This window comes from Astatotilapia calliptera, chromosome 9 (genome assembly GCF_964374335.1).
Source record: "Astatotilapia calliptera chromosome 9, fAstCal68.1, whole genome shotgun sequence".
Lineage (NCBI taxonomy): Eukaryota > Metazoa > Chordata > Actinopteri > Cichliformes > Cichlidae > Astatotilapia > Astatotilapia calliptera.
In genome coordinates this window covers 9,800,922-9,816,464 of record NC_137430.1, presented here as the reverse complement: position 1 = coordinate 9,816,464, position 15,543 = coordinate 9,800,922, and the positions used below count along the sequence as shown (strand labels likewise).

The following is a 15,543-nucleotide window of genomic DNA, read 5'->3' as shown; positions in this document are numbered from 1 at the left end:
GGATGCAAAACCATCGGGCTGGTATTTGAGGAAGAAGTGAATGCCACAGGCAACTAATAAACTCACAGTTTAGCTTTGTTGGCTCTTTATCTGCATCAAGACTGTTATTCATTAAATCATCCACTAAAGCCATATTTTTACACTTAAGAGCACTTGAGAGGCAGACGTTTCACGTGTGATCGAGTGTGCTGAGCAGCTGTTGTTTTCACTCTTTCATGATGACTACGAAGGATATAATGGCTACGGGGGATGTTGACTTGTCTCAAACTAGGCCTGGAACAGGTCATGTGATGCACTTTATGGATGAATGGCAACACGCAATGTTTGCTAGGATATTGTTTTTACTATTATAACACAGAAATATGCCTTTTAGCTCACCTGATCTGTCCTGGCTCCCAACTGTATATGAAATGTCACAGCTTGGTTAACTTGTATTTAGTTCTGTTTGTCTGTAAATTCATTTGTTGTATAATTCTAAGTGCCTTGAATATTTCCACTCGGCTCTTTTTTTTTTTTTTTTATATATGTTGGAATAGCTTTATAGGTTTGTGTACAACGTGTGACATATCCACTACATCCCCCTGATGGAACTAATGTTTTAAAAACACTTCTGTGTATATGTGAAAGAGATGCTTTTGTTATATTACATGAACTGATATGGAAATTTAGTTCAGATATACACTTGTAGTTGCACTATAAAAATTGACATAATCTGTAATGTCCCCAATTGAAAGGGTTTATTCACTGAGTAATCTGAAATGTATGCTGTAGATATTGTTACACATGCTATAGCAAAAATGTTTATCAGAAATATTTAATTCACATGCAATTAAACACGGAGTGATATATTGAAAGCATGTGTTTCCTGTGTCCTCACATTTAAAGCCTTCACTGTGTTTTCAGACAAGCTATAACATAACTGCAGAAGTTCATACTTCCATAAAGAAACAAATCTGTCCAAACCATCATTTTGTCTTTACTTCTGTAAACCCCCCACAACCTTTTTAATACGCAGCTTTATGGAGGAACTCCCTTGATCACTGTACGTATGCTGTCCAAACAGTAAGTACTTGCAGCGCCCACATGGAAGTAATTTTATTCCTCGAGGAGGCTGACTTTAAAAGGTGCTGTGGCTTTTCCACAGGCTTTCCTTACCTCAGCTGCATAATGGGTGACCGGAGACAGTTATAATCGTATCTCTATGAAACGCCGCCGCCATTGTCTCAAGGCACAGGGCAAAGTACAAGTGTAGATTTCCATTGCTGAATGCAGTGCATTACTGTCTTTTGTCCAGAACATTAATGTTAAAATTGAAATATACATGAATTTCTTGATTAAAGACGAGTTTCATTGTAAGCAGGTGGTTTCATGTGCTGAGTTGCCTAATACACCATTAATCTCTCACATGTAGAAATGTGAAAACTAATATGCACTTGAGTACATAGTTTATATCATATAATGTTCTAGGATTGAAGCCAGAGAAGTTTGAAGGAAAAATCAGTGATCCATGTGCATCGTGCTGAAATAAGACAGTTTATTTATAGCTGGTTAATCCTGGTGGTTATAGTTAGAAAACATGTGTTTGCAGATTTCTTCTAATCTAACCCTGTTTGTCTGCAAGCCTCTTATTTGTATCTAAACATCACGTGACCACCGACTGCTGATTAATTTTCACTCTCATGTAAGGATCATTAGAAAACCTTGATCTTTTTTCATAAGGATTTTACTCCATTTATCTGCATTACTGTGAGTGTTTCACATCCCTGGGGAGGAAATTTATCTCACTTAATAAATGAAATTGTCAATTTAAAAACTGCATTTTTGTATTTACTCAGGATCTCTTTGTCTAATATTTAGTGTTTGATCTTAAATCTGTAAACGTCAGAAAAAACTAAGAAATCAGAAGGGGGGCAACTACTTTTTCACAGTATGTCTGTTTATCACTGAAACTAGTGGCTACAGCTGAACATGGGTCAAACTGGCTGTAAGACAGTGGCATAGAGAGCATACCTGAAGCGATTCTTAGTGGAGAGCGCTGAACTTACATTTTTGAAAAGGAAATTGTGTTTTTAGGAGAGACAAACGAGTACAGGTCAGCATTAATACTCCACACATGGACAAAAAAGACATTCAAAGACAGTCTGAAAATGTTTATGATATCAGTGAATATGGGTTATTGGCCAAACCAGTATGTATGTACATAAATGATCTTTGATATCCAGTTAGCCAAGAGGATGATTATCTCCAGGCGCTGTTGGGCCAGGGCTTCATGTGCTGCAGAGATCAACCGAGGTTTTTAACACGATCTGAGAAATGTGTTGTTGAATGACCAAGTTAAGTGTGTTTTTCTGTTTCCTAGATTTTAATTGCAAACATATGACAATTCCTCAAACATGTCAAGTTGTTTTCCACCCGCTAGATGGATACCAAGTGGTGCAGTGGTTCACACTGTTTCCTCACAGCAAGAAGGCTCTAAACTTGAATCTGCCGGCTGGCTGGGAGCCTTCCTCTGTGGGGTTCACGTGTTCTCCCTGTGACTGTGTGGGTTTGCTCTGACAGTCTTATTTAATACTGGTGATGGGATGTGGGTTCAGACTGAGGTATAACGTCAGGGAGAGCCAAGGCCAACATAACAAACAAAACATCCCTGATGTAGAAATAAAAGAAACTTACCTAACTCCAAAGAAACAAAATATACAACCTCTAACCATAACCTACCTAACAACACATAAACAGGAGAAAACAGGGTGTCAAAACAAAAGGCAGCTCTCCCCTACAAGCAGTCTGAACATGAAAACAACAATGCTCATACAAGATACAAAGGCATGCAAGCCTGCACAGGTATGGCAACCAAAATGGCCAGAGGGCACAGAAGCACAGCTCCACAGGCCTTAAATAGTGCTCTGCTGATTACCAATTAGCCGGACTCTGCGCAGCATCCAATCAGGACAGAGGAGGTGGAGCCTGGACAAAACAAAGGGTAAGGAGAAGAGACATCCTCCTGGGGGATGTAACAGTCTGTTATTCAACATTTGTGAGTACCTGTGTCTGTGCTTCCTATTTTTAGTTTACAACACTGCACTCCACCTTGTACTTGTTTGCAAAGGTGTCAGGAGAAAGTAAATATAAAACGAAAACATGGCAGCACAGCTCAGGTTTGCAAAGCTGTATCTGAACAAACCTCAGGGCTTCTGGAACAGCGTCCTTTGGACAGAGGATACAAAAGTGATGGCGACTGGCCATAACACAGCATCATGTTGGGTGAAATCCAAAAAAGAATAATGGCACAAACACCTCATACAAGCACAGTGGTGGAGGGGTGATGATTTGGGCTTGTTATGCAGCCACATGACCTGGACGCTCATTTTTCTGGAGTCTTGGCTGAAACTCCACACACGGGCCACCCAACAGGACAATGATTCCAAGCAAAACTGCAAAAATATGCCAGAAGGACTGAAAAAGCAAAGAATCAAGGTGTTGCAAGGGCCCGGTCAAAGTCCAGAACTCAACACCATTAAAATAATGCAAACTTTAGAGCGCTGCGTATAAACCGAGGCCAGCAAACCTCAATAAACTGAATCAATGCTGTGAAGGAAAGTGGGCCAAAATTCCTGAATGATGTGAGAAACTGATAGTCATACAGAAAACAGTTGCTTTGAGTTATTGCTGCTGAAGGTGGTTCTTCAGCTTTGACACGTTACAAGGAAGGAACTCTGCCAGGCTCTTTTTAAATGCATATATACACATAGTTTAAATAGTGTAATCTTTCATATATGGTGGGCCCTTGTTTATCGCTGGAGTTACGTTCTAATAACCCGCGATAGGTGAAATACACGAAGTAGCAACTTTGTTTTTTTACAGTTATTATAGATGTTGTGAGGCTGTAAAACACTACACACTTTATACACTTTTCTCAGACAGGCGTGAACATTTTCACACTTTTCTCTCGTGTTTAAACACTCTCAAAGTTCAAACCTTCGTAGAAAAATAAGTCCAGTATTATAGAAGGAAACCAAAGATTAAACCCTGTTTTCAGGTCCAGAACATGGGAATAGAGCAGCTGCCAGAAAACTCAACATTAATGAATCGATGGTACGGACGTGGAGGAAGCAAGAAGAATGAGTTGAGTAAAGTTTGACTTATCTGACTGTTTTGTTTCGCTTAACGCGCCTTATAATCCGGAAAATACGGTAACTTCTACTTTCCTTTAGCATGTCCAGAAGTCCAACTTTCTGTGCGATTGTTAGCATCTTCCTCTGCCTTTTGGATGCTACCTCAGGTGCCTTTGATGGTGCGAAACATCGACGTTGTTGTGTTTGTTGGGGAGAAAACTTACAAACATACAGTGCAGCACTTCTGAGTCACACTGCCAGCGATCGAAAATTTATGTAAATTTGACAAGCTGAACACAGTCTGTACTGTACGGGAGACACTGCAAGGAGGAGATTTATTGACGATGGTCTACAGCCAATCAGGACGCAGAACATAATGCGGCGTTAAAAAAAAAAAGCATGCAAAATTGCACAAAAAAAAAAATCCATGAAACAGCGAGGCCGCGAAAGGTGAACCGCGTTATAGCGAGGGACGACTGTACTGTAAAGACATAATTTTGCCTCTGCTGACCTGCAGAGTGCACCTTCTAATCATTTTATTACTCCCTCTGTTCTGGTTTCAGTCCCACTACCACCCTTTTAGTAACAACACTGACTTAAGTAAAGATGCAAAGTATATTAGTTACCATCAGTGCCCGCTCTTTATGTGATGCCACTTTCGTTTGGGTTTTGACATTTCTACTCTCAGCTTTTGAGTTGTGATGTTGTATGTCTCCTTTTCCTGTGTTGACTCACAGTTTCAAGTGGAGGACACAGACGCCAGCTCTCCTCCCATGTGTCTCAAGTGGGAAGTTCTTCTGAACGTTTTCAAGGAACCAGTTAAAGACCCTTCAGGGACTTTCCCCATGAACTGCTTTTTATAAGATTGGTTTTGTGGCAGGTTTCAAGCTCAATAAAGAGAATAATTTGTGTGCCCTCTGCTCCCTGAAGATGTTTGCATATTCCCGGTTAAAATAATAAAAGATGGATGACATCCATAGCGCCATGGCAGCTCACTGTCGATCTTTTCTGGCCTACTGAGCCTTTTTAAAAACAAAAACAACAACATCTGACAGTGACGGAGGTGCTGAGTCTGGTTTTCATATCCTGGCGCATATAGAATTTTTCTTGGATGGTCTTAGTTGCACAGAACCATCTGGGTCATATTTTTCTTGACAGATTGAAATAAAGTAACGGCTTTTTTTAACGGCTTCTTAGGTTTCCATTAAAAGTCGTCATTCATTAAATGCAAGTCATCTTAAATTATCTGTTTGGAAGCTGCCACTGAAAACCTTAAGGCCTTTGTTCCTCGCAATATACTGCTGTTCATTTCTACATATTTAAAAAAAAAGGGGGGGAAATAGGTGACGTGACTTAATAAAGGAGAATAAAAACTTTACTTCGGTTTAAATTTTAATTCCAATAATGTGCTCAAGTTGAAATATCTTTGCTCGCTATACAACTCAGCACAAACTGCAACAGAACTGTGAGCATCGATTACCTATTAGAAGATAATCAGTTGCAGGATCTCCCCACAGACCTTTCAGAGCTCGGAGGCCACGGTTTTTAAGGGGAGGGGTTGGTGATTGAATGGATTTTAAGCAACAATAGAGTCTCTCTGATAATAAAACGCTTTATCAGACTCATTATTCACCAAGTCAAAGATTTTATTGTGGCTGTATTAACATGTGGATGCCAGATGAAGCTCTTATTATGTACATGAGACTGAAAATGTAGCTCTTGTGTCTTATAAATGTATCCATGGGTTTAACGCTTTCTTTATAACCAGCGGGCACACAGGGAGTATAAGTCACAAAGTACAGCTAAATATATATTTTGATAAAGTCCTGACCAAGAATCCCCACCAAGCAGACAAACACATATCTACTGCAGCTATATAAGAGTGCAATGTGGAGCTTAAGGCCAAGCTGCTGCCTTTCATTTCTGACTCGCTTTGTCAGCATGGAAAGGAGATATTGTTACATGTCCTTTAAATCCGCTGCCAATCATTTTAAACACGTTTCAAATAAAAAGCTTCTTTGATATTATGACTGAACTTTCTTCCTTCGTGAAGTGTTGTTGTATAATAATTGAATGTCACGTACAGTTTGCAGGTTTCCGTCGTGTGTGCTTTCTTCAACCTACAAAGGGCAAGGTTCACTGAAGAAGTTTGAACTTTTTATATCCTCGTTCATGTCTCAAGGCTTCAGGGGAAGGCAACAGGAATACAATTAGATAAATTCCACATGGACAAAGTTATCACATAAAAACATCCGTCACAGGTTGCCAGTCTGTGTTCTGTCTCACAGCTTAATCATGTTCTCTAAATTCAGCTCTTGGACTTCAGATAAAATCCAAATAAAGACACACTAGTAACTTCTTTCAGATTATTAGGAACAACATTTCATCCTGTTACATGTGCATGAATAAATCTGCTCTCTTTATGTTGTGAAGTGGCTAATAAATGTTTTTTCTATTTGCGTAAGAGCCGTTATCTTATTTTTTTTTATATAAAGGCAGAACAAATCTATTTGTTTAAAGTGAATAAAGGGACTCCGTCGGTCACTGTGGTTTGAAGGCGCTGAGACAAAGTGGGGTGTGTACCATGCGTGTGTGAGCCTGCCTCCTTAATATATTAAAGTTGGAGAGGAGTGAGAAGCGGACACAGAGAACAGGCGAGCCAAGTAACAGGTTGGGTTTGAAGGCTTCAGCTGGCATCGCAACACAAGGAAGGCCTTTCCCGTCAGGGGTCCTGTGTGTCAAGAGGGAGATGAAGCTTAGAGTCGGGATGAAGCTGGCACTGCTGTGTCTGTGCATTGTGCAGCTGGCCTTCGGAAGTCGTCGAATCAACGACCGTGAAGCCGCTGCCCGCGGGGATGTGCCGCTGAGGAAGGCCTCTCATGGCACAGGTGAGTGTGTGGGATAACACTTTATAATTTACCACGAGGTCGCTGCTGGTTTACAAGCCAGCAGAAACAGCAGACTGTAATAATGGCTGGACCTCATTAAAGTAATAACCGATAACTTCGTTTTTGGCTATTATAAAAATAAAAAATAATAACACAAAATAAATAAAATGTATTTATTTAAAAAGAATTGCACAAGTCTGCTGTACAGGGTGAGGGACAAAAAGTATAGTAGGACTGACGTAATACCACCTTAAGTGGCCACCTTTATATCACGCTGCTGTTGTGCGCTTAAACAGTCTCAGAGTAAAGCTGGGGGTGGTTTAAATGTGATTTGTCAGGATGAATTGATAAGAAAAAAAAAATGGCGTTGCTGAAATTAACCTGCAGTCTCACATAATGTGAGGATTAGTGTGAGTCCTGGGAGTGCTTAGAGGATATGGGACAGCTGCTGGGTTCATTTTGATGTCACATTTGTGACAAAAATGTGTTACAAATGGTGGTGAGACACCAAGTTTCATGAACAGAACAGAACATTTGTGTCTTTCTATCTTTTTGGCTGTGTTCATCCCTGAAGTCAAAACAGCCTTTAGTAAAGTAGAGGTGGGGAATAAATTTTCCCAGTGGCCCACGTGAGAAACCGGGGCCTTTATAAACTTATAAAGAGATAAAAAAATGAATATTGAGCAAAACTGAGTTCAGCTGATTGATGTGGCCCTCAGATACCGGAAAGTTCTACTTGAGCACAGAAGTATGTGTACTTCGTTACCTCCCACCTCTGATGGTATTGCACAGTGAAACAAATAGTACTTTCATTTGATTCCCCATTGGGAAAATGAACTGCACATGCCTGCTTTAAAGGCTGTAAAAAGCACTCACTTTATATGTGTCTTGATCTCCGAGCCATTATCCTCTGTAAACGACACCTTGGTATATGAAATGGCTCTGAATACGCTATCCTACACACAGTGCGATCAAACCTTTACCCACCACCACTTCTGTGCTGTATTTCCACACACTCCAAAGCTGACTGTAAAAATTCAATTGTCTGCACATAGTTAAAGCAGCAAAGAGCATGTTTAGTAGCAGTGGGGACGTGTCACTTTCTGATATATCACTTAGGTCAGATTTACAAGTGTTTAAAGTTAGAGTATTTGAGTTCGCTATCTTTTTTATTGTGACTGATTTATGTGCGTTCAGATTTACTGCTGTGTAATTTTAGCAAAGTTAGACAAGTCTTACTGTTAACTGCAGAAGTGCGCTCTGCTAGGATTACAGTCGGGGATCAAAGCACCACCAAACGTTTTCCACTTAAAGAGTTTAAAGGGTGTTTAAAACGTCAGGCATCTCCCATGATTCATCAGCACAACATGAGCCGCAGAGGAGGAGGCCCACTCCTCGTAGCGCATAACGGTACAGCTGGCATCACCTATGAAAGCGTATATCAACATGACAACACTTTATGGGAGTCTTCAATAATAATAACAATAATATTAATCTTATTTGTGCAATTTCCTGCTGATTGATCAAGTTTTAATATCAAGTGGTTAAAGCATTTTGTTTTTGGGGGGTTATACATTTTACATCCGTGTTATTATTCATGTTATTAAAACATAAATCAGGATTTCACATAAGAAGGGGAAGACACGCGGCAGTAAAAGCTCCGGGCACCTCTATCACCTGTCTAGAACTGACAGCTTGTGGGCGAATAAATCACCTTGTCAGTCTCAGAGTTTCCTGCTAAGCAGGGTGTGAGGTTGCTGCGGCTGCTTATCTATAGAGATCCACCAGTGTCTAGGCAAATCTTGTCTCATCTATTTGAGGAGTGATTTATTACTGCCATAAAATTATATGAGCTGCAAATTGAGAGTTGACCTGTCTCTATAGCAGTATACATTTATGCACTGTCATATACCCCTGGTGTGAACCGTTTTACATTTTTTCAGCAGTCTCAGATATGTGACCTCGGGCCTATGTCACTAAATGTTTTCAGTTACAGTTTTGGAGGAATTTATGGGCCTGCCTGCTCAGCTCTTGGGTATCCAGATATCTCGTGCGTGTGTGTCTAATTAAATAAATCGGAGATGATTTGCAGCTCTTTAGTGGGAAAAAGATTTAGACGTCTAACTTAGAGGATCACATTGAGGCCCTCTGGTGGCCAAAGAGGTGACAAATTACATGGATTAAAACAAATTTACAGAATATTTTTTATCTCATATGATATTAATAAAACCAGATTTATTTTCTATGTTGATATATTTTTTCCCGAGGTGCCCTAATCCTCATCTGTAGCTTTGCCGTTAATAAGTTATAGAACAGAACAGTAACTTTGCTGCGCCAGTGCTTCGTGACTTAAACAAATTATTATAAAAATGCACTTTGTGTGACATGAAACAAACTCTAGAAGTTGTACTTTCATTTATGTGCGTACATTTTGATTCTGTTGTATTATTTTACTCTTTTCTGAACAAAAAACTTGCCTTTTCCTGATTCAGAACTTTAAAAAATCAACAATTTAAAGAAACGTTTGTTGATCAGAGTTCATCATCAAGTCAGTTAAACTTTGGGGATATTGATGTGTTGAGTTAAGTAGCAGAGGGGCATTGTTCATCAGTTTTTGCTGATTTGGTGTTAAGGAAATTAACAACAGGTGCACTACAGGGGCAAAAATGAGACAACCCTCAAAACAGGAAAGTAAAGAGAAGGTTTGTTGATCTTCTTAAGTAAGAAAATAGTTTGATGTTGTTTCAACAGGGTCTACGAATGAAATCAGGGTGAGGCCTCTGTTTGCCAGGAGAGGACATTATGAACGACAGAGGATTCTTGTGCCAGTAAGTTCAAGATCTGTGCTGTTAATCTGTAAGTCTAACAAAACATATACATGTTCATGTTTTAGTCATACGTTATTTCAATCAATCCTTAAAATGGTCAAAAATGTTTAGCATTTACTGTGTGCTGTGGGTACCCACAGTCAAAGCTTTCAGTCTTTGGAGGCAGTATTACTATAAGGATCCAGAGGAGTCAGATGGCTTTTCTGATGCTCTCGCCATCTGTTTTGTTTTTCTCCCCACCTCACAGAAGCCCAGAGGCGGTCCTGCTGCTCAAAATGAGATTTGTCCTCCTGCTAAAGTGAGGCCAAATCCTGTGAAGATCAAATGCTCCCAGCTCGCTCAAAGCTGTTTGCCTCAGTCCGGTTGCTGTGACTCGTGTGCAACATGCCACTGCCGCTTCTTCAATGTCATCTGCTTCTGTCGCAAGACAAAATCGCAATCTGAGAAAAACAGACAAAAGGAAACACCCCATCACATCACATCAGAGACGAAAAGTCCAACACACGCTACAGGCCATTGATCCTGCTACAGTGGTATCACACCAACCACTTCAATAGTGATAAAATGACAGGCACATGTCACAGTGCCAGCATCTTGAGTCAGTAAACAGATTTACTACAGTCTACATGACTTTGATACCTCGTATGAAAGGCAGCTGCTTCAACAAATTATTCATCCTAAACATTTATGTTAATGTGAATTTCTACAAATAACTTAGAATGCATATTATTTTGTTTGTAATATCAATTACATTGTTGTTGCATTTTACCTTTAAAAAACAGAGCCTGGTGAATGTATACATGTGTTATTGTTGGTGCCGGTTTTTTGGTAATATTAATACGAATATTACGTTCACAGAATTGCATGAGAAAGCTTTATCTGATTAAAGACTATTCATTTTTTAATCAAGTTTTCACAGTAATCGGTGAGTTATTTAACAACAAGGTTACAGCAGAAACTGAGAAAATGTTTTTACAACCATCTATTGTCCAGATGGTTGTGGAGAAAACCTAACATAGGACATGTAAGAAAGCTGTCCTTCAAAGTAAAACAGGAAGTAATCAAAGGAGACTCATACAGGTATGAATACTAACAGATTTTCAATCACAAAAAACTCTGAAAAAATAAAACAACACAAAAAATTAACTAATGCTCAAATATATTAACTAAGAATAAAAAACTAGAAAACTAAGCCTCACACAACGACACTGCTGTGATAGTTATCCTAAATTTGTGTCATATCCTGAATTTATCAATTTGCTTTCTCTACAATTTTTCATTTTTTATGTTTTTTATTTTTATTTTGCAGTCAGCCACGGCTTATACACCTAGAACAGGATTCAGTGATATGCATTCGGTTTAGGAATCCAGCAACCAGACCAGACAGACAGGCCGAAGTAGCTATTTAGCTACTATAGCTATTTATAGGCATATTAGCCCAGTTAAACAAATACTTCATCCCTGCTACAGAGGAGGGAGGAGCAGTTGGTAGCTTTCTGAAGCAGATGCACGGCCATGCAGTACTCTTCTTCCAAACCAGCCAACTGTATTGCCAACTGCCAATTAGGCAGTTTGTTTGCCATATTAGTGTCCTGCTGCTCAATGTACTCAAAGGAGAACCCGTCATTAGATCATTAACAGCAGGAAAAGCAAAAACATGAATGTTTCACACAATAAGAGCAGGAAAAACGATATTAACAGCAGCTTTCTGTAGGCATGTGGTCATTAGAATCAATAATTGCTCAGCAATTTCCCTTTCATGAAGGGAGATCACTGCATCATGGGGAGTTATGGGAGACAACTCCCCATGATGCAGTGCAACATGAGTTAGACTGTGTGGGTGAGTTGAAGGGACAGGAAGCAATTGCAGATAGGCAATATGTTTATAATATACAATTGCTATGGGTAACTATGCCTTTAGGAGCAAGGAGATAATATCTAACCCCAGAGCAGCTCAAGCTGATGGACGAGGCACAAAGTGATCAGTATTGGTTATTTACAGAATTCCTAGCTGGTCTCTTGATCAGCTGAATTTGATGAGCTGAAGTAACTTGTGGTCTTGTTCACAGACAGGCTGGAATAGCATCTGATGTAATCTCGCTGCTCTATTGGTCTGTTGTGATAAAGAAAGAGCTGAGCGTTAATGCAAAGCTGTCACATTACTAAACAATGCATTCCTACCCTCAACTATAGCCACAAACTACAGATACTACCAGAAAGAATATAATCTTGGATACAATGTACAGAAATGAACTTCCTCTGAAGGGTATCTCGTTCACGGTTAGAGAGAGGACAAAGATTTTGGTTAATTGTGAGGGGCTCAGAGCTGCTGTACCTCCACATTTCAAAGAGCCAGTTGATGTGGTTCAGATATCAGACCAGGATGTCTGGACTATCTATATACTATACACTGGAGCGATTATGTGTCTCCCTCGTGAAGAGGTGTAGATGGTGGCTAGGGGGAGGGTCTGGGTATCTGTGCTTAGATCCAGAGAAGTAACAGAGGATGAAGATGGATGGATGGATGGATGGATGGATGGATGGATGGATGGATGGATGGATGGATGGATGGATGATATCTGATATCCCTTCAAAAATCACATTCACATTATCAATAGAAACACAGATCCACTGCCATAAATGCCCATGCCATAAGTTCACCAGATGATATGAAAGTTAATGTGGTATGCTGCAGATCATGGGTTGTTTCCCTCTGTCTCTGTGCTTTGCTTCTCCTGCCATTCTGCTACAAGTTAAGCTGTTTTTCTTCTGTACAAATATTTTTTGTCCAAACTGTGCACTCATTTAGATGTTTTCTGACAAAGGTCAAACTGTCCTTCTTGAGTGTAACCAGGCGTTTGCACTTTGTGATAAATCCTATACATATCTCCAATCATGAAATTGCCTCTTGATTGTAGATCAAGTTTTCTTAGATTGCTTAGCTTACCCTGTCAAGTTCACATGGGTTCACCTTTTCTGGAACTGCATATTTTGTTGTCTGTTGAAAATAAGTGCAGTGGCGTGCATCCAGGAACATTTCCATGTTCTGAGGAATTATTTATTTCATTATTTTTGTGGGCCCAGTATAACAATTTCCCAAACTATTACACGTGTGAAGTTTTTGTGCCTTTGTGGCACCGCTGTGCTCTTTTAGTGATAATGTGTGTAATGACAGTAGACTGACTAAATGCATTAAAAAATTTACATTAATCAAATTTTAAGAGTGTAAAACCTTTTTTAAAAGACTTCACTTTTTATTAACAGTTGTGTAAATGTATGATTCATTCAAGTTTTAAGACTGCAGTTGTTCTTGTCCATCCATCCATCCATTCATCTTCATCCGCTTTATCCGAGGCCGGGTCGCGGGGGCAGCAGCCTAAGCAGAGAGGCCCAGACCTCCCTCTCCCCAGCCACCTCCTCCAGCTTATCCGGGGGAACACCAAGGCGTTCCCAGGCCAGCCGAGAGATATAATCTCTCCAGCGTGTCCTGGGTCTGCCCCGGGGCCTCCTCCCGGTGGGACATGGCCGGAACACCTCACCCAGGAGGCGCCCAGGAGGCATCCTTGTCAGATGCCCGAACCAACTCAGCTGGCTCCTTTCGATGTTGTTGACTAAAAGTCATTTTTTAAATAGGTTAGACAGTGATTTTACTCACTGAGCCATTTGCGATATTTTTTTTATGTATTTCATTTAAACTGACGTACCCACCTGCAAATAATTCATGCAAGGTTACAGAGTTTTCTGTGGCCTGATCTCTGGCCTCTAGCTCACCAACAAATGAGGGTCACAAATGTAGTAACCCTGGAAGGTTTTGGACCTGTCATTGTAATAAGTCTCCATTATTTTTTGCAGACTGAGATGAGCTGTTCGCTTGAGAGATGGATGTGTGATGATGACAGCTCTGATGATTCTCAGTCCATCATAACATCATTTATTCAGTTTAAATGTCATCCACACCAGGAGTCCAGCATGCACCATACCAGGACCACACAATTTAATAACAGTGTCATCAATTACATCTGCACTCTTCCTGGAATTACACCCATCTGCCTGCCACAGAACCACAGTTTTTATCTCAGGATTATTTGTTAGTTAGTCAATCATTTTAAGCTCAAAAGCATCCCCTTGACTCAAATGCTATTCTAAATTAGGAAATAGATAATTAGGATTTTTACTTCCATGTGCCTACTAACAAAAAACAGTACAGACTGAGGTTTATTATAATAGTTGATCAATAATACTGGGCGACCACCAACACAATATCATCTTTAATAATAATTCTGAAAACTGATAAAAGTTGTTTGGCAAAAAAAACCACACCCCTTCAGGTTCATGTCCTCCAAATACTTCCCTAAGAAAGAAATTGTAAAAACTTAAACATTGAGACGTATTTTTTAATTCAAACTTTTATTTTTAGCCAAATGAAGAATCTTTTTTCCAAAAGTAACTTCACCACTAATTTGGGTCCTGTATCTTTATTTTAATTCATGTCTACATTTTGGAGTTCAAGGCTTTCAAAACTTCCTTTTACCATAATTTTAAAGGCAGCCTTGCTTTAATTTGCTTTAAAATGTTAATATTGACTACATTATTTGACATTATTTGCGCAAATTAACAGTTGTAATCTTTGGTATAGACAAAAGGCAACAGATCTTAGGAGAAGACCTGTTATTAAGTGTATTAAGCAGGGTGCTGAGATCTGTCGACGTTTTAGGTTTGGAGTCAATTCTGCATCATATCAAAAGGGGAATAGTCAATTTAAATCCCAAGAAAACTTTCACAAATCTTGTAACAAATGTTCTTAAGAAGAGTCTGAAAATTTGAAATCAGAGACTCCAAGACAAGTGCACATACCAACTAGTTAAACCCACAGAATACTTTTACAGCTACTCAAATTTCTGTTGGATAACAAAGCTTTTTAAAAGCCTTTCGGTTTTGTCCCAGGTTACCATCTGTATCTGTGGACTGTTCAAAGTGGGTAACTTCGATACACAAACATAACTGACAAAAGCTTTTATGATTCTTGTATGTGCATTTTGTGTTATCTACCCTGTGAGCTGTTGTTCCTGTATAATGACTGTAAGCTTTTCTGAATTTTATTTCATTTTATTGTATTTTATTTTTACTTTTTTGTGCTCCAAACATTTAGTAAAAAAGAGACCTCAATCCCACGAGACGTCCCATTCAACAACCATTACCTCTATGTAAAAGATTACCAGAAACTTTTGATTTTTCCAGACAATTTAATGTAATATTCATTACTATAAGATTTTTTAAATCATCAACCACACACATGAAAAAGAGCAGCAGATCCTCTGAAAACAACACCAGCAAGGGTCTGAAATGTGTCTGTATGTTTCTCTTTAATATGTGGAAAATAAAGTGTTAAATATAAGTCACTGCAGTATTTTTGTTTTGTTTTGTTTTTTACAAAATAAAGCTGGCTCCAAAATCTGGATGTACTCTGTATTTTAAAATGATAAAAAATAAGCATCAGGACACACTGGCAGGAAGAACTAGGCACTGAGCATGTGTGGGGGAAATGTTTCTTCATTGAGGTTTTTAATTTGGAGTGCCCCTTTGCCCCTCTTAAAGCATTATTTGGGGTGGTAGACTCAAGCAGGTTATACATCATGAAGAAGCTCTATCCACAGTGTTTGCAGGAAAAATTCTGCTCCAGTCTAGGAAATCTGAGACAAACCCATTGTTTGATAA

General features: G+C 39.3%; 1 protein-coding gene across 1 annotated transcript; it reads left to right on the top strand.

The window, feature by feature from the left end:
• The first annotated feature begins 6,729 nt into the window (after positions 1-6,729).
• LOC113029765 (uncharacterized) lies at positions 6,730-10,737 on the top strand. Its single transcript, XM_026180762.2, has 3 exons — positions 6,730-7,000; positions 9,752-9,828; positions 10,076-10,737. Exons 1-3 carry the CDS (start codon positions 6,862-6,864, stop codon positions 10,346-10,348), a joined length of 489 nt encoding a protein of 162 aa, XP_026036547.1. The 5' UTR covers positions 6,730-6,861; the 3' UTR covers positions 10,349-10,737.
• The last annotated feature ends 4,806 nt before the right edge of the window (positions 10,738-15,543 follow it).